Here is a 26751-nt window from a genome sequence, read left to right on the forward strand (position 1 = left end):
AGATGTATATGTATAGATATTTTTCTACAACCCTTTTACTAGTTTTAATCACTTGAGTTCATGCATATGCAACAACTTTTCTGCTTTTTTAAAGGGAACCAGACGAGTCGTGTATGCGTGTGACTGTGTGTGTGTGTGTGGGGGGGGGGGGGGGGGGGGGGGGGAGAGAGAGCATGAGAGAGGGGGGCCCAAATCTGCCACTTTGCTTAGGGCCCCATTTGGCCTTAATCCGGCTCTGATGTTCCCTGATAGTCTGTACCTGAAAAAAAAAGTCTGACGGCATGCTTTTCTCTCTCTCTCTCTCTCTCTCTTTTTTTTAACTCTCTCTCTCTTCTTGTCTTCTTATCACTATTTTCCTCCCCTCTCTCTCATTACCCCCACTGTCTCTCACTGAACTCCCTCTCTCACAACCCTGCTGCTCTCTCTCACTACCCCCCCCCCCCCCTCCTGCGTAGCAGTACTAGCTTCCTGTCCAGAAGCAGCAGCATGCAACTACTACCAACACTTCCTTTGCCCCCTCCCCCCTCCCCCCCCCTCTCCCTCCTGCATAGCAGCAGTACTACCTTCCTGTCCAGCTATCTACCCTTCCTATGCCCGCCCAGCAACAGCATATACCTACAGTACCTTCCCTTCCTACCTACCATTCGCCCGCCCACCCAGCAGCATGTATCTAGCCTCCCTCCTGCCTGCTGCAGCTACTTACTGTACCCTACATATGCCTGCCCAGCCATAGCTACCTACCATCAATACAGCCCACCCAAGTGCAGCTACCTAACCTCAGTCCCTCCCACCCAAATCGTAACTATCTACCTTTCCATACAGCCCTCCCAGCTACAGCTACCTATTCTCCCTACTGCGTTGCTGCTGCAGCTACCTACCTACCACCCAGCTACAGCTACCTTAGCTGCTTACACTCCCTCCTGTCCTGCAGAAGATACCTAATCCCCCTACCTGCCTACCTACCCTCCCTCCTTACTTACACTTTTTTTTCCCAAGCCGCAACTACTTAACATGCCCACCTATCCTCCTGCCCAGCTGCAACTACTTTATCTACCTCCCTTCTGTCATACAGCAGCTACCTAATCTCTCTACCTACCCTCACTTCCAGTTGCAGCTACCTAACCTTCCTACCTACGCCCACCCCCCCCCCCTTAACCTCCCAACCTATCCTCCTGCCCAACAGCAGCTACCTTATCTTCCTACCTTAACTCCCTCCTTTTCTAGAGCAGCTACCTAATCTTTTTACCTACCTTCCTCCCACCAGTGGCAGCAACCTAACCTCTCTCCCTACCAGTGCAGTTTCTAGGCTAAAATGCACCCAGGGCGAGGGTGTAAAAATTGCGCCCCCCCCCCGGAGCAAGGTATAAGTGCCCGCAGTATAAGTTAGCCAGGTCTAGTTTCACTTAGTATAGGTCCCCTCAGTATAGGTAGCCAAGAATAGGTACCCCAATATAGGTAGCCAGGCATAGGTGAGCCAGTATAGTTGCCCCCGCTATAGGTTAGCCAGGTAGGTGCCTCCAGTATAGGTAGCCAGTATAGTTGCCCCCAGTATAGGTTAGATAGGCAGGCGCCCCCGGTATAAGTTAGATAGGTAGGTGCCCCAGTACAGGTTAGCTAGGTGGGTGCCTCTAATATAGGTAGCCAGAATAGTTGCCCCCAGCATAGGTTAGATAGATAGGTAGGTGCCCCCAGTATAGGTCATTTAGGTAGGTCTCTTCAATATAGGTAGCCAGTATAGTTGTCACCTGTATAGGCTAGCTAGGTAGGTAGGTGCCCCCAATACAGGTTAGATAAGTGCCCCCAGTATAGGTTAGATAAGTAGCTGCCCCCCCAGTATAGGTTAGATAGGTAGCTGCCCCCCAGTATAGGTTAGATAGGTAGGTGCCCCTCAGTATACGTTAGATAGGTAGGTGCCCCCCAGTATAGGTTAGATTAGGTAGCTGCCCCCCCCCCCCCTTCCAGTAGGCTAGATTAGACAGGTGCCCCCCAGTATAGGTTAGATAGGTAGCTGCCCCCCAGCATAGGTTAGATTAGGTAGGTGCCCCCCAGTATAGGTTAGATAGGTAGCTGCCCCCCAGTGTAGGTTAGATAGGTAGCTGCCCCCCAGTGTAGGTTAGATAGGTAGCTGCCCCCCAGTGTAGGTTTAATTAGGTAGGTGCCCCCCAGTATAGGTTAGATAGGTAGTTGCCCCCCAGTGTAGGTTAGATTAGGTAAGTGCCCCCCAGTATAGGTTAGATTAGGTAGCTGCCCCCCAGCGTAGGTTAGATTAGGTAGGTGCCCCCCAGGATAGGTAGCTGCCCCCCAGTGTTGGTTAGATAGGTAGCTGCCCCCCAGTGTAGGTTAGATTAGGTAGGTCCCCCCCAGTATAGGTTAGATAGGTAGCTGCCCCCCAGTGTAGGTTAGATTAGGTAGGTGCCCCCCAGGATAGGTTAGATAGGTAGCTGCCCCCCAGCGTAGGTTAGATTAGGTAGGTGCCCCCCAGGATAGGTTAGATAGGTAGCTGCCCCCCAGCGTAGGTTAGGCCGCCCTCCGTCCTCCCCCCTCAGATGTATAGTGAGCAGCAGCAGCCAGGGAGGGAGAGCTGTATACCACATACCTCCCTGGCTACAAGCGCTGCTCTCTCGTCGCCGGTCTTCTCCCATCTGCCTACACGCGTACACATACGCTGCTTCCGGCTAAACAGGAAGCAGCGTGTGTATAAGCATGTATGCAGAGAGGAGAAGACCGGCGGCGACAGAGCAGCGCTTGGAGCCAGGGAGGTGAGTTGTATACAGCGCTCTTTCCCAGGCTGCTGCTCACTATACATCTGAGGGGGGAGCACGGAGGGCGGCCCGGGAGAGGGAGGGAGAGGTCGGGTTGCCCTCCCCGCGGCTACGGTGCTTCCCCCCTCCATTACAGCGCCCCCCTCCAAACAGCGCCCCGGGCGGTGGCACGCCCCGCACGGGGCTAGAAACGGGCATGCTCCCTACTAATCCACACTAGTCGCAGGGCAACACAGTATTCTGGGTGAGGGACAGTAAATATGGTCTAAACATTGCCATTTATTCCATTTTACCCCCTGCCCCTTACGGCGAGCAGGACAAGAGGGAGGCATTATGCAAATACACTGTAGCCAGTAGCAGGGCGAGTACTTATAATTTCTGCATAATGGAAGTACTGTGAGGAGGCGTTTGCTGTGCACAGCCTCTACAAGTGAGGAGGAAAGTCATTCTTGCACTAATAACAGCTGGGCGCTCTGGGGAGAACACTGAGGGGGTGGGGGGTAATTGTGGCAGTTTTTATACGAGGGTCATTTCTGCTTTTCATACGTGGTGGTGATTGCTGAATTTTAAATGTAGTGTGGCCTTTAAAGTATGAGCTGTATTTTTTTTAAACTAAAATTACAGGATTCTGTGTATATAGCCGTGTTGGCACTCTGTGATAAATAAGTGGATTTTAGGTCGCAGTTTGGGCACTCGGCCTCGAAAAGGTTTGCCATCACTGATCTAGCCTGATAGGCGTCCCAGAGCTGCAGTTGCTCTGGGCAATCTTGCTCCCTTGTTCATTACTCCTGTGTCCATCTGTGGAGCCTCTTCCATTATCTACTTAGCTTTGTTGCGCTGGGTGGTCAAAGTATGCCCCCCCAGCATTACACTCTGCTTGTCAGTTCCTAGCAGTTACTTCTGCACATGGCTGGCTGTGTAACTAATTGTAACAAAGACAAGACGGGAGGAGCGCTTCGTAGTGTGATACCTTTTAATTAGAATAATAAATGTGCAATAAAAAAATGTGAGCAGGCATTTGGCTTGGCATATAGCCCAGAAGAAAAACGTCCCCTCACAGAAACAACCTGAGGCTGCAGTGGCCAGGGGCAGCGGGGGTCCAGATGGAAGGTGGAAGCCAGGTATCTCCCGTGGGGTGACTGTGTGCAGGTAACGTCAAGACGCGTTTCGGCGTGTCCACGCCTTCGTCAGTTAACGTACCTGCATGCACACTGGACTCATATTTATAGCTAGAGTGAAGGGAATGACTTCCCAGGGTAAATTGGGGTTAACGAGGGTGAGAGGGTGAGGGGCGGGGTTTAGCCCACAAACACACAAGACCATGTGGATGGGCCTATCAAAGGATTAAAAACTTTTGACTGCACCTGATCAGTGGAGCCCTAATGTGGGCGGCGCTAGTCTACTTTAGGGGACCCAGCGCAAATCCCCATAAACAATTGGAACTGAGCTGAAAACGGAACGAATTTCCGCTTTCAGCTTGTTTAAAACCCCACAAGTTATATATGTATGGAAAGCTAAGATTCTCCTCTAACGAATTCTGGCACTTTCGGTGAGAAAAAAGCTTAAACTCACCGTGCAGGAAGCGCCGAAAGTCCGCAATCATGGCTCCGTCGGCCATTTTAGCTGTCTGCTGCTGCTGTTTGTCTCCCTCCTCATTGGAGGGATTGTTAGCTGGGGGCGTGCCAGGAAGAAAAAGTGAACTCCACACGCCACCTAGTGGCTGTGGAATACAAGTAATTCTTGTATTGAAAACTGTCATTGTAATTTAAAACTTGCAAAAATACAAGAAATGGATTTAATGAAATAATAAAAAAAATAATGAAAATAATTAAGGTGTGCGTGCAATCTCCACTATCCATGTGGACATAGAGTAGGAATAAAAAGTTGTCCGAGCGAAGCGAGGACCGAGCCCGTAGCCCAGCGAGCGAAGCGAGAGGGCAAGGGGACAGTGACTCCACTAAAGCAGGTGTGCGTGCAATCTCCACTATCCATGTGGACATAGAGTAGGAATAAAAAGTTGTCCGAGCGAAGCGAGGACCGAGCCCGCAGCCCAGCGAGCGAAGCGAGCGGGCAAGGGGACAGTGACTCCACTAAAGCAGATGTGCGTGCAATCTCCACTATCCATGTGGACATAGAGTAGGAATAAAAAGTTGTCCGAGCGAAGCGAGGACCGAGCCCGCAGCCCAGCGAGCGAAGCGAGCGGGCAAGGGGACAGTGACTCCACTAAAGCAGATGTGCGTGCAATCTCCACTATCCATGTGGACATAGAGTAGGAATAAAAAGTTGTCCGAGCGAAGCGAGGACCGAGCCTGCAGCCCAGCGAGCGAAGCGAGCGGGCAAGGGGACAGTGACTCCACTAAAGCAGGTGTGCGTGCAATCTCCACTATCCATGTGGACATAGAGTAGGAATAAAAAGTTGTCCGAGCGAAGCGAGGACCGAGCCCGTAGCCCAGCGAGCGAAGCGAGCGGGCAAGGGGACAGTGACTCCACTAAAGCAGGTGTGCGTATAAATAACATTATTTTAATAATAATGTATTAATGTATTATAATACATTATTATTCCCATACCCAAGTTCAGAGCAACTTATGTTTTAACACTCAGCCACTGAGTGGCGTGTGGAGTTCACTTTTTCTTCCTGGCACGCCCCCAGCTAACAATCCCTCCAATGAGGAGGGAGACAAACAGCAGCAGCAGACAGCTAAAATAGCCGACGGAGCCACGATTGCGGACTTTCGGCGCTTCCTGCACGGTGAGTTTAAGCTTTTTCTCACCGAAAGTGCCAGAATTCGTTAGAGGAGAATCTTAGCTTTCCATACATATATAACTTGTGGGGTTTTAAACAAGCTGAAAGCGGAAATTCGTTCCGTTTTCAGCTCAGTTCCAATTGTCTATGGGGATTTGCGCTGGGTCCCCTAAAGTAGACTAGCTCCATGTGGGCTGCCAGGTTGTGGCAAAGCTTGAAAATTGTAATAAAATGTGTAAAATGGCACAAAAGTGCCTAGGCGCAACAGAGGAGGCACGCAGACAGCGTGTCTGTGTTGCAGCGCTGTGTGTTGTCATAGGAACCGCCGTCCCATGGCAAGGGTAGAGGAAGTTACATGCCGTGATGGTGGGGGGCGTGGCCAGCGGCGCTCCCGTCCAGAATCGGAACCCCGGTGTTGTGTCTGATTACGCTGCCTGTGGATTTGCGCTGCCCCGCATGCGCAGTAGGAGACTGTGCGGTCACATTTCCTATAGAATGATGCTGCTGGAGGTAAAATACTAAATATCTCCGCTGCCACACCTCTTACACTCCCCAAATTTTCAGGGTAGAGAGGGGACCCACCGAATGACCTCTATGCCAAATTGCAGCCCCCGAGACCCGCTGGTTCCCGAGATAGATTTCTCTAATCTATCTCCTGATTCAGCGGGGCTCAGGGGCTGCAATTTGGCATAGAGGTCGTTCGGAGGGCCCCCTCCCTACCCTGAAAATTTGGGGAGTGTAAGAGGTGTGGGAGCGGAGATATTTCGTATTTTATCTCCAGCAGCATCATTAACTTCACACTGAGCATGCGTGCTACTCAGTGTGGAAGGGAGCTTCCGGGCAGCGCAATCAGACATTACACCGGCTTCCCAAGTTGTCCTGGCAACCCCTTCGTGTGAACACGTAGGGTAGGCGGAGCCGGGGAGGAGGCCAGGCAGGATGGACCAACAGCGCTGGTGATTTGCGCTGTATGGACTAACCTATGTATGATCCCTGGCATGAAGAGGAGCCGGAGGAGTTCGGCTGGGGCGCGCTTGCCACTGCATATCAAATCATACAATGGGGGCATGTTGTTAACATATTGCAAAGGACACAATTGTAAAAGATTAATCAAATTAAAATAAATTAAAAATGCGTTAAAAAGAATAAAAATGAAACACATTGAACACCTAATGTAAAATACATGCAATTGGCTAATGGGCTATAAACAGACAAATACAAATGAATAAAAAGGTGCAAATGCTGCCCCTTTATACGACACTGCCACAAACATATACAGATGGATCAGCATACCATCCAGGTGAAACCAGGAGTTCATAAATTGCGGTACTTCCCATGCAATCTATCTACTATCCTGCGATTGTCCAAAATATTATATCAGTCGGACCACACGGCCATTGCAAGAACGCTTTGGGGAGCACAGACGAGGCATTGAAGATGGACTACAGAACCATAATGTCCCTCGCCACTTCCTTGAAAATCACGACCAGTCCACCGAACATCTGACAGTTATGGGCCTGGAGGCTATCGCATCAGATCTACCAATGGGCCTCAGATATAGGAAACTGTGTGAAAAAAAGGCCTACTGGATCTTCAAACTGAACACTTTGTCCCCAGTTGGATTAAATGAGGAGGTTGAGACAGCCAGCTTTATATGACCGTCCCAGAGCTTTCCATGAACCTTTCTTTGAACTTCTCTAACAGCATGCCCATGCACACATATACACACATACCTTTGGCTCACATTCCACACCACATACCCAGCCCTTTCACCCCCGCCCTAACCCCCCCCCAACACTCCCCCTCCTTCCCCCTCCCCCCCTGTCCTTACACCACCGCCCTTTTGTTCTTTGACCATCTAGTTCTGAACCAGGGATTCCCGCCACCTGGGCACTGCTATTCCGTTCGGTCACTCCAGGTACACCCACAGCGCCATTCCTTTTTGTCACCCTTGGGGTGCTGTAAGGAGGTCCCCAACACACATTTACATGCGTGCACACAGGTATACACACATGGTCGTGTGTGTGTATAATTGCACGCAGACATACCTTTACATCCCAGATCCCCCACACATGGCCCGCAGAGTAAACCCATTCCTCGTGGGATTTTTCATTATGCTCATAATTCATTTTTATTATTCTCTACCAATCATCATTCATTTACACCCTTTTTATTCATTTTTATCCATTTGTATTTGTCTGTTTATAGCCCATTAGCCAATTGCATGTATTTTACATTAGGTGTTCAATGTGTTTCATTTTTTATTCTTTTTAACGCATTTTTAATTTATTTTAATTTGATTCATTTTTACCATTGTGTCCTTTGCAATATGTTAACAACATGCCCCCATTGTATGATTTAATATGCAGTGGCAAGCGCGCCCCAGCCGAACTCCTCCGGCTCCTCTTCATGCCAGGGATCATACATAGGTTAGTCCATACAGCGCATATCATCAGCGCTGTTGGCCGCGTCTCCTAGGAGACACAATTCAATAGGTCCATCCTGCCTGGCCTCCTCCCCGGCTCCGCCTCCTCTCTCCGTGTTCACACGAAGGGGTTGCCAGGACAACTGGGGAAGCCGGGGGTTCCGATTCTGGACGGGAGCGCCGCTGGCCACGCCCCCCACCATCACGGCATGTCACTTCCTCTACCCTTGCCATGGGACGGCGGTTCCTATGACAACACACAGCGCTGCAACACAGACACGCTGTCTGCGTGCCTACTCTGTTGCGCCTAGGCACTTTTGTGCCATTTTACACATTTTATTACAATTTTCAAGCTTTGCCACAACCTGACAGCCCACATTAGGGCTCCACCAATCAGGTGCAGACAAAGTTTTTAATCCTTTGATAGGCCCATACACATGGCCTTGTGTGTTTGTGGGCTAAACCCCACCCCTCACCCTCTCACCCTCGTTAACCCCAATTTACCCTGGGAAGTCATACACTTGACTCTAGCTATAAATATGAGTCCATTGTGCATGCAGGTACATTAACTGACGAAGGCGTGGACACGCCGAAACGCGTCTTGACGTTACCTGCACACAGTCACCCCACAGGAGATACCTGGGGGGGGTGGAAGCTTTAGTTTGCCACAGGGCCCCTTAAACCGGCCCTGACCACATTGATGTCCCCTGATGGCAAGAGTTCCCCGATCCATCTTCCTGCTGGCGGGTACACGTGACGGCACACAATGGGCGCAAACGAGAGTTCAAGCAATCGCGGTACTTTGCGCAGGAGTCTTCGGGGATCTTAAAGATCCAATCCACCATGACAGTCGTTGTTGCCGCGCATTGCCAAATGTTTGCGTAATTGCGTGCCTGTACCTACATTGCCAGATCGCGGAAATGATAGCTTAATGCTTAAATAATCACTGGTCATCAGAAAATCACCAGAAAAATCACGTAGTGGTTACAGGCTTTAAGGCAGGGAACACAATTGTTAGATTTGTGCGCATGTTTCTGTGCACGGCAAAAAGCGCACTGCCACATTGCCCATTATAGTCAATGGCCTAAATAGAAATGGCAAGAAGTTCACGTTTTCTCTTGCGATTTTAAATCAGACAGCTTCCTGCTTTTTTTTTGCACGACATGCGCATTTCTAATTACACTATACTTCAATGTATACAGAAAATCACAAACGAATTTGTATGTAAGTGGATCCCATACACATTGCATTCGATACCATGGAAGTTAATGCTATGTAATGTTATACAATCAAAACATTGAAATAATAAAGATACAACAGATATTCTCCAACCAATGATTGCTGTACATACTGTATGTGTAATGTATTCACTTTGTTATATGGTCACATAATTTACTCAACACATATTGTTCTATGTAGAAGGACTGAAGAAAAGTCAGATACTTACCACCCAATCTTTGCGGGTTATCATTGTCTTCATAATCTGAACAGTGAAATACAGGGGAATCAGGAGTGGTGGGCCAACTGCAGGAAATATAAATAAAGTTACTCACATAAACACACATTGCAATTATGTGTTTAGTTAGTACGTCTCCTGATAGTTCTCTGTTCTAGAACACTGATTAACTAACACTAAGCATGTGTATATGAACTTTAGAGCTCTTCCGCAAACAAATGCTAACGGAAAGCTCTGCTCACAAATATGATTCCACGCACACTTTCTGTTTGCTGCAGCCCTCTGCTGTATAAATTCCCCTATTTCACTGGAGAGTCTCTGTGTAATGGCCCATACTCACGGGCTACAATTGTCGCAGCAACACGCGGTGCGCGCGTGTTGCGGCGACAGGTCGTCCGTGAGTATGAGGCGCAACACGGGCGCGCACCCCGAACCGTCGCTGCTGTCATTCGCCCCGCGATAGTTGCCGCCACAACTTCTTCGCAACTGTCGCTAGTCCGCGTTAGTATGCGGACTAGCGACAGCAACATAATAGAAAAACCACGCCGCTTCCGGCGAGAGGGAGGAACGTCGGCGACAGCTTCCGTCGCACAGCTGATCCCTCTTCCGCGTGTGTACGCGGAGGGACCTGGCGACGAGCTGTCGCCGGCCTGTCGCGCACACGCTCACGTGTGCTGGCGACAGGCCACAAATGTAGCCCGTGAGTATGGGCCATAAGTGTCTGTGAAGTTGACAGAAACACTTGACTGATGTACCCTGCTGTACCCCATCCCCCCACAAAACATCTGGCAGGGGAGCAGCAGAGGTAGGGAAAATCTACAACTGTCTGCAGCAGGCGTCCGATTACACTCAGAAATGTCAGCTCTGCAGGTGCCGTTAGCCCCCATGAATCAGATTTTGCAGATCTGGCCAGCAAGGTGATGGAAGATTGTACACGCTTAAAAAAAATGTTAATTAGGGATTTAGACTACAGAAGAGATGGGGACAAGTGAAATAACGTTTAATTTGGGTTTTCTTTACAGTACTAGTGTTCTAATACTTAAAGTGGACCTGAACTCTTGCACAGCACACAATGAAAAGTCTTTATTTTACATAAACTTGCTGAAGAAATTCATTTCTCTGTGTTTTGTGTTTAGGCAAATAAACCTGTCTAAACAGTTTTTTATCAGCAACTGTGAATAGACTGCAGGAGAGCTCTGCCTTGACAGCTCTCCATATAGTAAACACGGAGGCGTAACCCTTTGCTTTCTGCAAAAGTGAAAACAAGTAGAACTTCGCTTTTTTTAGGATTTAATATACTGAAGATTTTTTCCTCATAAAGGTTATAACGCTGTGGCTAATCTTTTAGAGCATAGAGTAAAGGTAGCCATACATCTAGTGATGATGGGCAGAAGGGACCAAGAGACAAATCCCTCTTTAATCGAATCTGATTAGAGAGAGATCTTCCGGCTGTTCATAAACCGGAGGCGGATTCCCGATCGTTTTCTCAATGAAATCAATCCAGAATAAGCCTTGTGACGCCGCATTCACTGCCTCGCCGGCCCACGCTGTTCCTCCTAATGTCTAATGTGCCAAGCCCCCCCCCCCCCCCCCCCCCGGTGCCTAGTGCAGTACACTTTACCCGTCCGTGTCCACCACTGGCTCTGGGCTCCATCCATACATGCGCCCCATATGGTTGCCGGAGTAACATACGGGCGTGTGCGATGGAGGTAGGAGCCAGTGGTGGACATGGACAGTTAATGTATACTGCATTGTCAAGAAGGAATCTAATCTAAGAATATGAGAAATGGTTATGTAACCTGAATGTATACTCACTCAGGAAGAAGTACTGATGTTGATGATTGTATGGCAGATACTTCAGCTTCTTCTTTCCATACTGGGTGGAAGCAAAAGTGAGAGAGCACGTTTACTCAAGAGACCAATAACATTATGATCAGTAATGTCTTAGACGTACTGAAAAAGTATGAAATAGTAGGTGAAAAAGTACTGTCAAAATGATTTTGAGTATATGACTCACAAGCAACCAGAAACCCACCTATCTGGTAAATGACAGCTGGATAGGAAGAAATGTATTTACAATGCATCTTACTGTACAGAAATGTATTTATTATGTATGTGAACATTTGTATTTAAAATTTGACGGTGCTTTGTCATACTGGTCCTGTACAGGCATCCCTATTGCCAGAGGCGTAGCTAGGGCTTTCAGCGCCCGGGGACAAAGACTATTAATGCGCCCTCTAAGGGGAGAAGTATGCGTGCCCCACCAAAAAGGGGCGTGACCATGCAACAGAATGTGGGTGTGGTAATGGGTGGGGCCAAATATATATGACCTTCGCAGTGGTGTAAAAGGTCTGCCAGGGAAGTTTAAGCTCTGTCATAGTGTTTCCACCCAAAATACATGTAATCTGACAGCATTTCACCAAAAATACATGTAATTAGGCAGAGGTTCCTCCAGAATACAGATAATATGACAATGGTTCCCCCAAAATAGACGTAATCTGGTAGCAGTGGTTACCCCAACATACATATAATCTGGCAGCTGTTCCCCAAAATAGGTACCCCTAGTATAGGTAACCAGGTCTATAGGTGTCCCCAGTGGCAGTAAACCAGGCCCATATGTGTCCCCAGAATAGGTAACCAGGTGTACATGTTCCCCCAGTATATAATTAGCCAGGTGTATATGTGCCCAGTATATGTAGCCAGAGGTATATGTGCCCAGTATATGTAGCCAGCGGTATATGTCCCCAGTATATGTAGCCAGGTGTATATGTGCCCAGTATATGTAGCCAGGGGTATTGTAATCCCCAAAATAGGTAGCCAGGGGTATATGTGCCCAGTATATGTAGCCAGTGGTATATGTGCCCAGTATATGTAGCCAGGGGTATTGTAATCCCCAAAATAGGTAGCCAGGGGTATATGTGCCCAGTATATGTAGCCAGGGGTATATGTGCCCAGTATATGTAGCCAGTGGTATAGGTGTCCCCAGTATATGTAGCCAGGGGTATTGTAATCCCCAAAATAGGTAGCCAAGGGTATATTAATCACCAGAATAGGTAGCCAGGTGTCCCCCCCCAGCGGGAGCCCAGAGAAGAGGGAGAGCAGTGGGGAAGAGCGGACGCCCCCCCCCTTACCTCACCTTGGGTTTCCCCTCGTTCTCGGTCCACCCTCCAAATATGAGCGGCGGGCCACAGAACACTTACTCTATTCCCGGAGGAGTATATCGATCTGTGCTCTACTACTCTGATCTAGACTAGACCAGAGTAGTGGAGCACAGAACTTTCTATGCACCATGTACAGGGTAAGTGTTCTGTCACCCGCCCCTCATATCTAGAGAGGGGAGCCAGAGAGAGGGGGAACCCCAAGGTTAGGGAAGTGGGGATGTCTGCCCTTCCCCACCGCTGCCTGTGCCCACTGCTCTCCCTCTTCTCTGCACTTCCGCTATAAATAAATAAATATATCTAAAAAAAATACCTCAGGTCACAGCTGGGCGCCCTTAGGGACCCAGCGCCCGGGGGCACATGACCTACCCTGCCCACCCCTAGCTACGCCCCTGCCTATTGCTCATCTTAGCAGGTTAGGCTGTATGAGTTCTCCCGGCTGTCCGGGAACTCTTCCTTAACACTGCAAATCATTGTTTGACTAAATATTCCTTTTGAAATCCTTGTTGTAGGTTCTGTTTCCTGAGAGTCATGATCATATAGCAGACAGTATCCTAAGGCACAGACTGAATAAAGGCACCTACCTCCACCGGCTGTGTGTCCCCCAGCACAAATATGTGGACCATATTCACATCAGGGTCCTTGCTGAATATATTGGGCTTGGCGTGGTGCTGGAAATGCCGATGATTCCACCAGTTGGCTGATGCCCCCTGTACAGTGAAGGAAGGAGGGACTCAGGTAAGATAAAATATCAATGCACTGCACTCACTGAAGGCTTTGCTTGCTACCACTAACATTCTGCTTCAGTGGGTCATATAAACACCAATAATCTCCTGACTCTTTAAAAAAAATCCGTCGCGCACGCGCCTGTCTGCCTCAAACGCTGCCTCCTCTCTCCCTTCCTCGCCATGAGCACAGTAGGCAGTTGTAATACGCAGAGCCGTCTCACCCACCAGGCAGCTATAAATTCCTGCCTAGAGCGGCAGGAGGAGCCAGGAGCGCTGCTGAGAGTTGAGAAAATAAATGCCTCTCAGCCCACTAAGGTTTCAGTTTACACAGCAGCAGCTAACAGCAGCACTTGACTGGACTGATAACTGGATTCACTGATTGATTAATTCAGTTCCTTCAGCTCAATGATTCAAAGAACCACAGTACTGAGTCAGTGAGAGAAGGCTCGGAGTACAGCATCAGCTTCTGAGTCCTGACTCTTCACTCTGATTCACTGATTCATTCAGTTCCTCTCTCTCTGCTACTAGTAACTGAGTGGATGTAGAGACTGAGCATAGCAGGATTAGCAGCCAGGCATGGACTGCCCCCCCCAGGCTTTTATTCAGTGATTTAGTGATGGTCTGCTGTATTCAGGTTTGTTGTTGTACAGCAATGTGAAACAATAGGCTAGCTGAGAAAAGTGCAATTAGAGGACAGGCAAGCTGGTAAATATACACAGCATGATGCAGAACTTGGCTGGAGGGTCCCTGGGAAAACATCTGTATTGTCTCTCCCCATTGTTATAATGACTGCATGTGCAGATAAGGTGTTAAACAGGTTGAAAAGTTTTGACAGTCCCTAGACTCCAGGAGGACTCCTTTCTGACTTGTGTGGGAGACTGGCAGGGACAGCAGTCCTATTACCGGCAACTAGTCTCTGTGTAATTTGGGACTGCAATACAGATTTTACAGTAGGAGAACAGAGGCGCCAGCAGAAAAAAAATGGATAAAACCTTTAAAATTTGCTTGGAGGAAGCGGTGGACTTACCTCCATAAAGCATACACGAAAGACTGTCTGAAAAGTAGCAATCACATTTATTTTATGGTACCCCAAAAGTGCAACGCGTTTCGCAGGCCGAGCCCGCTTCATCAGGCAATAAAGTGGGGACAAAACAGAATTCCAGCAGTAGCAGGTGTAGCGCCTCAGTGGTTTTCGGGGGTCTGGGGTTCACCACAGGGGTGGGGGGTATGGGGCTGGGGGGCAATCACGGGGGGGGGGGGGGGGGTGTTACAGGATTTCTCGCCTGGTGTGACAAAATGGCTAGAGATGCCCCTGGTAATACGCGTGCGCAGCACTGCGTCCACATCCTATTACAACTGCCTTTGAGTATATACAATTATGGATATTCCTAACTTGTTCTATAAAACCATTCCATCATAGCACTTTTCATGTATAGTATATACCCCTCAGCTATTTATCAGCAATACCTGGTAGAAGTTAGTGAGGCTCCAAGTACACGTTAGCAGTCACAGGGCTTGATTCACTAAGACAAACAGCATGCCTTATCAGAGTTAACACACCTTATCAGAGTAGCACAGCGAGCTCTACAAACTTATGCCTGCTAATTGGCAATGACGAGAGCTCCACTCTTCCTTCCCTGAGCCCCTGCGGGTCCAATCACTTTAAAGGACATTATCCCTGCACTTTGATTGGCCCAATAGGCTGCCTGTCAAGTTTCCTGTCAAGTGACAGGCAGCCTATTGGGCCAATCAAAATGCGGAGATAATGTCCTTTAAAGTGATTGGATCCGCGGGGGCTCAGGGCAGTACGAGTGGAGCTCTCATCATTGCCAATTAGCAGGCATAAGTTCGTAGCGCTCGCTATGCTACTCTGATAAGGCATGTTAACTCCTATAAGGTGTGTTAACTCTGATAAGGCTTGTTAACTCTGTTAACTCTGATAAGGCATGCTACTTGTCTTAGTGAATTAAGTCCACAGTGTAGTGTGGTCACATGTTAGCAGGATCAGTGTGGCCCTAGGCATGTCAGATGTCACTGTGTGATTACAGTTACCTGTCAGCAGCCATAGTGTGGTCAAAGTCACATGTTAGCAGTATGAGTATAGCCCAAGGCAAGTCCGTAGTCACTGTATGATTACAGTTACTTGTCAGAAGTTACAGTGTGGTCCCAGTCACATCAGCAATAACAATGTGGTCTCAATCACAAGTACGCACTCACAATGAGGTCACATGTAAGCAGTAACTATGAGGTCCAAGTCACATGTACGCAGTCACAGTGTGGACAATGCAGTACCTGTCAACAGTTACAGCGTAGTCACATGTCAGAAGAAACAGTGTGGTCACATTATCTGTCATATAAAGAATACCAGCTTTTTCACCGACCTCGTCTGGCTTGCGGATCTTTTTCGTTTGCAGTTCTAGTCACATGTCAACCGTAGCAGTGCAGCTTATGACATGTCAACAGTCACAGTTACATGTCACCGCTACCATTCTGCTTCTGTAGCTTATACAGTACAAACATTATAAATATTCATCTGTTCTACAAAACCTTTCCACCACAGAACTTTTCATTTCTATACCTATCACCTATTTATCAACAACACCTGGTAGAAGCTAGTGAGGTCCCAAGTACCTGTCAGCAGCCATAGTAAGGTCTCGGTCACATATTAGCAGCATCAGTGTGGCCCAAGGCATGTCAGAAGACACTGTGTGACTATGAGTTTTCTACACCTGTAAAATAACGTTTCCCTGCAGCCGTGGTGACAGCCCACTGTTTGGAGAATGTTCCCACTTCATATTTTTTTATTTTCACCTTATTTCCCTCTTTAAAGTACACCTGGCCTGGTCTTGATATACTTTTAAATTATTTTATTATTATTGAGCGCGCTCAAGATGGCAGCCTCTCCTTTTACCTGCTCCACACCTTGTCTCGGCTTTGGGAAGCATTAATCACATATATGCACAGAAGGAACAAAAATACGTACAGATTCTGCACCATGAACTCTCTGGCTACAACTGGATCCTTCTGGGAAACGTGGAAGTTTATGGATGGCTAAGTTACAAGCTGGATTGTACTCACCATGAAAGTCATGTGTAGCTGACCTTGGTTTTGGAGTCCTGCATGGGATTGGGAAGCTGACAATCCACACAAACAAACAAAAGCCTTCTCTACTCCTACAAGGACACACAATGGAATAAGATTTCTCCACCTGGATACTCATGAGGTCCGCAGCTTCAAACAAGCAAACACATCAAAAAGCATGTCCATGCAACACAGCAAGCAGATCTCCTACCTTCCCAAGTCCTCTTCCCAAGGTAAGGGAATTCATCCTCCTTCCTCAAACAGCAGTAATATCCTTCAGCTGGCAATCCGTTTTTGCAGACTGTACAAATACTTGAAATGCATTCAGAGGCTGAAATTATATTGACTCCATTGCCTTTCTAAGTAAACCTTAGTAGGCCCCATGCTTCCGCATATCAATGGACTTTTCACACCTCTCCTATTAGATTCACAAGGCCAGCATTTGCTTTTGTCTACCCCCCACTGCTAAACAACAACAATCAAAGGAAGAGCTTACTTAACCCATTCCTTCACAAAGAGCAATGTTAATCTATACAGCCAGCTTCTTACTATCTCTCAGGCCATTGAGAGCTGCATCTCACATTGGGAAAAAACAAGCTAATTTGCTGCAATCTCTAGGGATTTTAAATAAAACGCACAGAGGTAAAAAAGGCGGCCAGGCCCATAAAAAGTGCCACACTCAGACTCAGTCCAACTTCAGGGACCCAGGTCCATTCAAGGGAAAGAACTTTCCAGCGATCTCCAGTGATGTTTACTGGAAATCAGAGGCTGAAAGTAGCAGAAGTTACCATGTCCCTAGTCAGAGATGCAGTAACACCCCGGCAGTGAACCCAGTCGCCATTGCTAAGCCCCATGCAGTCACGGCATTGCTCTGCAATGCCCGCTCTATAAACAATAAGACAGCCATTATTGCGGACCTTATTCAGACATGCGATTTTTCATGCATCACAGAAACCTGGATTGATGCCAATGCGGGCCCCACATTGGAAGCAACCATCCCATACAATTACTCAGTCCTAAGTGAGGGAAGACGAGACCGCAGAGGAGGGGGTGTAGCAATTTGTGGCAAAACAACTCTGCAGCTCAGAGCCCTGAATGTTGGCTCAACAAAGTCCTTTGAATGTATAGGTGCCCAGATCTCAGCTGGTAAAGGCTTCAAAATTTTAGTGGTTTATCGTCCCCCCGGAGATGCTGACCCTTTCCTACAGGAATTCCCAGAACTTCTGGCCATGCTGACTCTGTCTTATCCGAGATGGATCATCCTTGGTGACTTCAACGTCCGGGCTGATAACACTCAATCACAAGATGCAAATGAACTAATAAATCTCATGGGTGGACTAGGCTTCACACAAGTTGTAAAATCAGCTACCCACAGAGGAGGGCATACGCTAGACTTACTGTTCCACCTTGGAATGGACATTAGTAACATAACAGTAACCCCAGTGGTGTGGTCAGACCATCACATAATACAGTTTACTATTGAACATCACCCTATCAAGCAGCTCCCTAAAGAAACAATCAAAACCCGTCCCCTGAGTAAATTAACACCGGAGAGGATAACTGCCAACCTGGATTTTACAAATCTGCTCCACAGTCAAATGGACCCAAACACTCTAGTAACCCAGTACAACACCACGATATATGAAACACTTGACAGTATTGCCCCATGGCGCACCAAATCAGCAACCAAAAAGCAGAAAGCTAATTGGTTTGACAAAACCATCATGGATCTAAAAAAGAAAGGGCGCAGACTAGAAAGACAGTGGCGTAAATAAGGGTCTGAGGAGCACAAATCTAGCCTAGTTCAACACCTCAGACAATACTAACAAGCAATAACCAAGAAAAAATCAGACTTTATCTCGCACAAAATATCTACAGCCAACAACAGAGCTGCTCAACTCTTCCACACAGTGGAATCACTCTGCAATCCTTCCTGCCTAAAAGCCCCAACCACATACTCCAGGGAAAGGTGTGAAGAATTCTCTGCCTTCTTCACAAACAAGGTGTCTACCATCCGTGCCAGCATTACACCAACTACATCAATTGACCACTGGACGTTGCATATGCCTACTACCGTACCACCATGGCAAGTCTTTGACACTCTGAGTGTAGAAGATTTTGGAATTCTCATTCAAAGTCTCCGCCCCACTACCTGCGACCTGGATCCTGGCCCAACTGGATCCTTAATGCAGTGCCCAGAGCTGATCAGGCCAGCACTTCACAAAATCACTCAGTGCTCCTTGCAAAGTGGTCTTTTCCCAGAAGAACTAAAGAAAGCAATCATAAAACCCCTCCTGAAGAAACCATCACTAGATCCTGATTCTGTAACCAACTACAGACCTGTGGCAAACTTACCATTCCTATCAAAAGTTATCGAGAAAGCAGTCGCCAACCAGCTAGAAGCCAGGCTTACAGATAACAACATCTTTGATACTTTTCAGTCAGGATTCAGGAAAAGGCACAGCACTGAAACAGCATTAGTCCGAGTAATGAATGATCTACTTACTGCAAGGGACAAGGGTGATTGCTCAGTTCTGATTCTTCTTGACTTGTCAGCAGCATTTGATACTGTGGATCATGAAATTCTTATCCAGCGACTGAAGAATTACTGTGGCCTAAGGGGTACTGTTCTTAGATGGTTTCAGACCTTCCTATCTGGCAGGACACAGCAAGTATGTCTGGGCACACACTACTCTAATCCAGTGCCACTTGCCTATGGAGTTCCACAGGGTTCTGTACTATCACCATTACTCTTTGCAGCCTACATGCTCCCACTGGGCAAAATAATCCAGAACTATGGCCTAGGATACCATTGTTATGCAGATGACACACAACTGTATCTGTCCTTCAAGCCTGGCACCCAAGACCCATCAGCATCCATAAATGCGTGTCTAGTGGATTTACAAAATTGGATGAACACCAGCTGGCTGAGGCTGAACTCTGACAAAACAGAGGTGTTGGTGGTAGGTGGTCCACACATGATGGATAAAGTTCAAAACGCTCACCACCTCAAACTAGCAATTGGGGGAGATACTGTACAGTATAAAGACTCTGTGCGAAACCTTGGGGTGATCCTGGATGGAAATCTAAAACTCAGACAGCAGGTATCAGCTGTCGTCAAGTCTTCCTTCTTCCATCTAAGAAATATAGCGAAAATCAAACACCTTATCCCAGCTGAAGACCTACCTGCCCTGGTTCATGCATTTGTATCCTCCCGCCTAGACTACTGCAACGCCCTGTTCATCGGATCTACAGATAAGGCTCTGCGCCCCTTACAGCTAGTACAGAATGCTGCAGCCAGACTCCTAGCCAATGCCCCCCGCAGCTCACACATCACCCCAGTACTGCAAACTCTTCACTGGTTGCCAGTAAAATGGAGAATCAATTTTAAGATCTGCCTGCTGACATTCAAGGCTCTACACCACATGGGACCCAAATACATAGCGGATCTATTGGAACTTTATGCCCCTTTACGCACCCTCCGCTCTGCCAACAAGATGAAGCTGGTTATTCCCAGGATACACTTAACATTTGGTGCTCGGGCCTTTTCCTACGCAGCCCCTACTCTATGGAACTCACTTCCACAATCAGTACGAGAGGCTCCTTCTCTGGACAGCTTTAAAAAAAGGCTAAAAACTCACCTCTTTTCCCGAGCCTTTGAGACTGCATAATGCAGGGTCGCAGCGCTTTGAGTCCCCAGGGAGAAAAGTGCTATATAAATATTATTGTTATTGTTATTGTTACTGTGTGACTTTTTCACAGCACACAGTACCATCCTGCCCCCTCTAGCGCCCCCCTGTGGCCCGTTCTAACAACAATAATCAGGGAGGAAGTGACAGTTCTTCCGTACACAACTCTGCCCCCTCCACCTGCCGCTTTCGTTCCATGTGTTTTTCACTGCACATAGCATGCAGGGGAGCTGCGCTGTGTGTGGGCTCATGTTATTGAGGTCGGAAGAATATCCAACTTCAATTATCACAAGTCCGCACACAGCGCAGCTCCCCTGCGCGCTGTGTGCATTGAAACACATGTGGCACTAAAGCGGTAGGTGAAGGGGCGGAGTAATGTACGCACAGCGAGGAGGAAGACCTCAGTCGAAGACTTTGACTGAGCAGAACGGGGGTTAGAGGGGGCACAGGAGGGGGAAGGCTGGTGCTGTGTGCTAGTCGCAGCACCAGCAATAAAGCAATACTAAAAGTTTAAGAGGCGGGGGAAGAGGGTAACGGGTACTTTAACCTCCTTAGAGGTAATCCTGAGTCAGGCTCGGAATGGAAATCCGCAGCTCGGAGCGGTAGTCCCGAGCTGGATCCATGGGAGATGCATAATGTACAGGGCTTGCCCAGATCTATCTAGTGGTATGATTTTTAGCGTCTAAAGGCGTGTGAAAAATTGCACCGCTTTCAGATACTAAAACCTGGAAATAATTATAACTCAAGGGAGGTTAATGAGTGCTTCATTCATGTAGCTAGAGTTAATCAGGTTTGCAGGCAAATCGAATTGTCAAATTCCTGCTCACAGCCGATGTGCGGCCAAATTTAATTATAACTTCCTGCAACACACTTGTGAGCTGGACAGCCAACCAGATTGCAAAGAAAAGGAGGTTGGCTGCTAATGTTTACTGAAGTTCTGCAATAAATACACAGTTATACTTATGCTTTCAAAAGTGAATTACTACATTTAATCTAGGTCCTAAGCTGTACTGCCATTACAGTTCTAAATATCTACAAGATCACAATACCTTCAAGTGGCCAATGACAAACTTGTGGCCAATATGATTCCATTTGGACTTCCTAAAGACAGATAGGTGACCAAAGTCATGTTGCAGCCATCCTGCCTGGGCCTGCAGGAAATAAGACATTTGCAGTATAAATACAGAATGCCAAGAATATGGCATATATCCCCTTAACCTGTAACACAGCAAATTCTGCTATAAGCTCTTTTTTTTTAAATCTCTAGAAACACATTAAAGCAATATAATACAAATTATGCATGCAAATTCATGCAGCTTGAAAATTTACCAAATGAATCCCACCAAGATGCAATTCCGTTCATTTTCAAGTAGCATAAATTTGCATAAACCTGTATCAACTCTTTTTGCATCTGATTGACCATCTCTAGTGGCCACTACTTTACCAGTCCTGGATACTGTTTCACAAAGAATTGCTGGAGGCAGGGAACACACTTAGCAGAAACGCTAGCAATGTGTAAAACACAGCATTTATGTGTTTAATATTAGTCAATAGGCCGCATTAAAAAAAAGCATGTTTATGCGTTTTGTAATACGCGTTTATAAAAATGCTGGTTTTGTTGCATATTTTTCAAAAACGCATCAAAAACAAACATAATAAAAGTCAATGGTGTTGCAGAGGTATTGAGTTTTAGTGCATTTTGAATGCTTTTTATATGCATAAAAAAAAAAGAAGAAAAAAAAACACGTTTTATAATGTATTTCCACTTCCTGTTGACTTCTTAGAGATTTGCATAAAATGCATTAAAAAATGCATGCAAAACGCATACAAAATGCATATGCTCATTTGCGAACCACAAACATTAAAACGCACGCAAAACGCAAGAAAAAGACGTGTGAAAAAAACCGCAAACACACCAAAAACGCACTGAAAACGCACATGACAGGAAACGCAACCTTTCACGCACTGACAAGTGTGCACCCAGCCTCAGCCATCTGGTTCATCTTCCTTACTAATATGTATTATTAGGTGTTATGTTACTGGTCTGTGAAAAAGTGCCAGAGGAAATTGTGAAGCAGCAGCAGTAGTTATGTTACTGTCATGTTTAAGTGGCTTTTTTTTTTTTACAGTTCTTGTTAGGATTTTTTTCCCTTAAAGAGAACCCGAGGTGGGGTTCTGACAATGAAATCCGCATACAGAGGCTGGGTCTGCCTGTATTGCCCAGCCTCTGCTGCTATTTCAATCCCCCCTAAGCCCCCCCTGCGCTCTGGGATCACCCATAAATCACAGCCGCGCTGCCGACACTCAGCGTGTCACAGCGGGCTGTGTTTACCTCTGCACTGTCAGTCTGCTGCTCCCCTGCCTCTTGCATAGCTCCAGTCCCCGCCCGCGTCCCTTCCCTCCCCGCTGATTGGAGGGAAGGGACGTGGGTGGGGACCGGAGCTATGCAGGAGGCGGGGGAAGGCCCGAAACTGACAATACAGAGGTAAACACAGCCAGCACAGCGCGGCTGTGATTTATGGGGGATTGCAAAGCGCAGGGGGAACTTAAGGGGGGATTGAAATAGCAACAGAGACTGGGCAGTATAGGCAGACCCAGCCTCTGTATGTGGATTGCATTGTCAGAACCCCGCCTCGGGTTCTCTTTAAAAAATTATTCAAAAAGGATGGGAGGCACCACAATACCATACAGTTGACACATATAGTAATGCATTATTTTGGATACCCAATTGTACTTAAATGATCCTGTCTTCAGCATCAGAAACACTTCCTATGTGTATATATTGCTGTACATTGGTATGTAACACCTCCCTCCCAGTGTTGTTTAGCCAGTGCTATTTAGTTATGCAAACTGCTCCTCCCAGTGCACTCTGGGAGTCCAGGGCCCATATGCAATTCACTTTTTCTAAGCTTTCTCCCAGGAGATCATTTTTCACCTTCTGTTTAAAATAAATTTTAGCACTTGAAAAGATACCAAAAAGTAGGTGAAAAAGTACTGTCAAAATTATTCTGTGTATTTTCTTGCTTGCCGGTTTCTTAAAATGCATTTTATTGCGAAGGTGTAAAAATATCACCTAGGAGAAAACTTAGGAGAACACGTGACTTGCATATGGCACCAGGGCCCACATGCAATTCTCTTTTTCTCCTGAGTTATCTCGTAGGTGATCATTTTCATCTACTCTTCAAATCACCTTATTGATAAAAGTGACAAGCAACTTTCACTTTACAGGACATTGACAGTTATCTGTGATCCCAAGCTTTCAGTGGTGATCATCAAATAAAGTTGCTAATTGCCATTTTTAGGAAGGGGCTGTCACTTTCTAGATCAAAAAATAGTGTTCACTTTAAAGGTGTTGAACACCATTGGCTTCAATGGAGCAGAGTGTTATACAAAATGTTTTTCACCCCTTTCTGAGGTAGGTCACCATTTTTAAAAGCTACAGATCCATGGCTACCTGATGTCTTCTGCTGTCCTTGGCCTCAAGAAAGGTGTGGAGCCGACTGTGCTTGGAAAAGGCAATCCAGATCACATCTAACAATATCATAAAAATCAGATCATCACTCTATAAATCAGCAGATCTTAACTGCTTGCCGACCGCGTCACGCCAATGGGCGTGGCCGCGGCGGCAGCCCCAGGACCAGCTAACGCCGATTGGCGTAAAACCCTGGGGCAGCAGTTTGCAGCAGCGCTGTACTGGGGACAGCCTTGTGGCACGGCTGTCCTCCTGGGGGACAAGAGAGGGATCGGCTCTCATAGGCAGAAGCCTATGACAGCCGATCGCCGTGATTGGCCGGCTGGGGGGAGGGAGGGGATTTGGTAAAAAAAAATAAAAATTAAATGGCAAGAAATATTTAAAAAAAATATATATTTATTAAAAAATAAATAAACACAGGGGGGGGGGGGGGGGGGGGATCAGACCTCACCAACAGAGAGCTCTGTTGGTGAGGAGAAAAGGGAGGGGGGGGGGGAATCACTTGTGTGCAGAGTTGTACGGCCCTGCAGCTGGGCCTTAAAGTTGCAATGGCCAATTAAGAAGGAAATAGCTTGGTCACTAGGGGGGTTTAACACCTTGGTCCTCAAGAGGTTAAAGGGTCAATCTGATTTTTACAACTAGAGAAAACAAAAGTGCTAAAAAGAATATGAGATCAGACACCATTAAACAGGCCTCTTAGCCCCGTATTCAAGTCACTATTCCTTCTAATTTTCTTCCTAGGAGATAATTTTCCATCTTCTGTTTGAAGTAACTTTTCAGCACCCTGCAATTGAAAAAGTACCAAAAAGTAGATGAAAAAGTATTGCCAAAATTATTGAGAGTATATTCTTGCTTGCTGGTGGCGGTAAGGCATGAAAATATCACCTAGGAGTAAACTTAGACGAAAAAGTACATTGAATAAGGACCTTAGCTACAGAAAGTTGAACGTTGTGGTGCTGTTGTTCATTTCAACCAATGAAAGTCTTGTTGTAATTTTATTTAACCTCCTTGACTGTAACCCGGCTCAGGGTGGTAAAAAGAAGCCAGGAATGGTAGTCCCGAGACTCGGGGTTGCCGCCAGGAGGTATTTGGGAGACAGTGCTGTGTGTGGGTTTTTCTAACTCACCTCCTAAGAGGCTTTTTGAACGCTCTGGTAAGATCGCCGTTGGTCATCATGAAGACAGGCGGCAATCTCATTATAGGAGGTGAGTCTGTGCAGGGCTGCTGCAGATCTCACTGCGGTATTAATTTTTTTTAATGTTTTTTGGTTCTAAAAGTTTGTGAAAAAATTGCACTGCTTTTAGACCCTAAAATCTGGAAATAATCACACTGCGAGGGAGGGTAACTCCACTACTGTTTGGTCTCTCTACCATATTTTATACAACAAGTTCATTTTACACCTGCAAGTCAATTAAAATTATATACATGGATAAAGCAACTGCTTGTAATAAAGTGAACTAACCTGAGAAATAGTGAGCAACATAACGGTGATGATGGTCGGTATCCATCCATTGCCAAGGTAGTGAAGGGTAGCCCAGGCTAGGGCCTCCAGGACAATGATATGCGACAGGTACAAGGCGAAAAATACCTTACTGCTATCGAAAAGCCCCATATCTTCTGCTGTCTTACGCAGCTTCTGAAAGTCTTCTACCTGCTCCATCTGTATGTACAGGTTCAGAAAAGATGAAAAGATGAACATTTTGCAATAAACTTTGGAAAGTCCTCAGAGCAGATATGCCAATCACAGATTCTTGTCACTTGTAGTTAAATAATAAAAATTGGCTCCCATCCTTCTCCATGTAATTTTGGTCCCATGACCTCTGCTTGAATACTATGCGCTGCTCTTCAAACCAAAATCCAGGCATACGTGTCAGTTACCTTTTAGCTAAAGCACACTTTTTGTGCAATAACATTTTCTAGATAAGCTAGCAGCCTGAAAATTCAATGTTCAATTGAGCATGCCTTAAAATCCTGTGCAGAACAGACTAAGCTTATTGGAGAAAGCAGCTACTGACACTGGCTGCAGATCGAAATAACATTGAAGACTTGTGCAGTACCTGCCTATGTCCCTAGCATTGATGATGAAAGTGTAATGTTCTTTCAAGTCACTGTTGTGAGGTAACACACACAGTAAGTTTTGATCACAGTATTTGAAGTATTTAGCTTCATTACAGGCACTGTCTACATGGTAACATCTTTTTAAAATACCAGTAACTGAATTTGTTTGTCCATTCAGTTTAGATACCGAATATTAGACAAGACACAGAGCATTTATATCTTGCTTTTCTCCTGGTGGACTCAAAGCGCCAGAGCTGCATACACTAGGGTGTGCTCACTTGCAGGTGTTGGTTCTGCTACTGTATAGATAAACAAAAGTTTAAAAATCACCTTTTGAGTGCCTCCTTTATTCCTTAATTGTTCATTCACTAGACAGTAGCAGTGTTAGAGAGTCTTGCCCAAAGTCTCCTTACTGAATAGGCAATATGTTAGGAGTATATAAAGCAACTGATTTTGGATAGACAACCAAATCCGTTACTTTCCATAGAAATATTTTAGCACAAATTTTAATCGTATAATTAGTTCAGTTTTAAAATAACGTATGTACAGACTTTAGAATCTAAAATATAAATAAAAGTTGATCCCTGTTTTACTGCAAAACCTGTCAGATTGTTGCTGCCTATAGTAAGCGACAGCAACATAGGAGAAAAGTAAAAACAATAGAGAAATCGATAGCCCACTATAGTGTAGTATTTTCATCCAATATGGTAAAAAGAAAATAAGATAAGATATACTCACAAAGGTATGTTGCTGACAGGCAACCACTTTAAAGGCATTAGGGGAATTGACCAGTCCTCTGGGGGTAGATTAATATGTCGCTTTCTGTAGGCAGGAAGAACGGGGGTAGTCCCCTCCACCAAAGGTGGACTAGTGACACTTGTATCAGGAACACAGAGACGCCAAAAGGATAAAACAATGTTCAAATTAAAAATAGGAGAAGAGATACTCACCTCCTCATAGAATATTCAACAAGATTAACATTTCAAAAGTATTTTAATAATGTACTCCAATAAATGTGATGCGTTTCATGGGACGCAGCCCAATTCCTTAGGCAGTGGAACAGGAGCAGCTCAGGCAGTGGGACAGGAGCAGCTGATCCGTTATCTAAGGGAGCGTGGCGGCCATGCTCCCTTAGATAACGGATCAGCTGCTCCTGTTCCACTGCCTGAGGAATTGGA

At 46.5% G+C, this 26751-nt stretch overlaps 1 protein-coding gene and 1 long non-coding RNA gene across 3 annotated transcripts in view; one reads left to right on the forward strand and one right to left on the reverse strand.

The window, feature by feature from the left end:
* Positions 1–26751, reverse strand: part of LOC137537737 (fatty acid desaturase 2-like) — an 80848-nt gene that overhangs the window by 26739 nt on the left and 27358 nt on the right. The window contains exons 4-8 of the mRNA XM_068259675.1: positions 24978–25175; positions 21093–21194; positions 13130–13255; positions 11203–11263; positions 9379–9455 (exon numbers count right to left, since the gene is read on the reverse strand). Coding sequence (XP_068115776.1) covers positions 9379–9455; positions 11203–11263; positions 13130–13255; positions 21093–21194; positions 24978–25175 — 564 coding nt within the window. The remainder of the gene's footprint in view (positions 1–9378; positions 9456–11202; positions 11264–13129; positions 13256–21092; positions 21195–24977; positions 25176–26751) is intronic.
* Positions 1–26751, forward strand: part of LOC137537739 (uncharacterized) — a 51735-nt gene that overhangs the window by 12797 nt on the left and 12187 nt on the right. For both annotated transcript variants that reach the window (XR_011024667.1, XR_011024666.1), the window contains exon 2: positions 13058–13283. This is a non-coding gene — a long non-coding RNA (uncharacterized lncRNA). The remainder of the gene's footprint in view (positions 1–13057; positions 13284–26751) is intronic.

The sequence above is a fragment of the Hyperolius riggenbachi genome, chromosome 11 (genome assembly GCF_040937935.1).
Source record: "Hyperolius riggenbachi isolate aHypRig1 chromosome 11, aHypRig1.pri, whole genome shotgun sequence".
NCBI classification, from domain to species: domain Eukaryota; kingdom Metazoa; phylum Chordata; class Amphibia; order Anura; family Hyperoliidae; genus Hyperolius; species Hyperolius riggenbachi.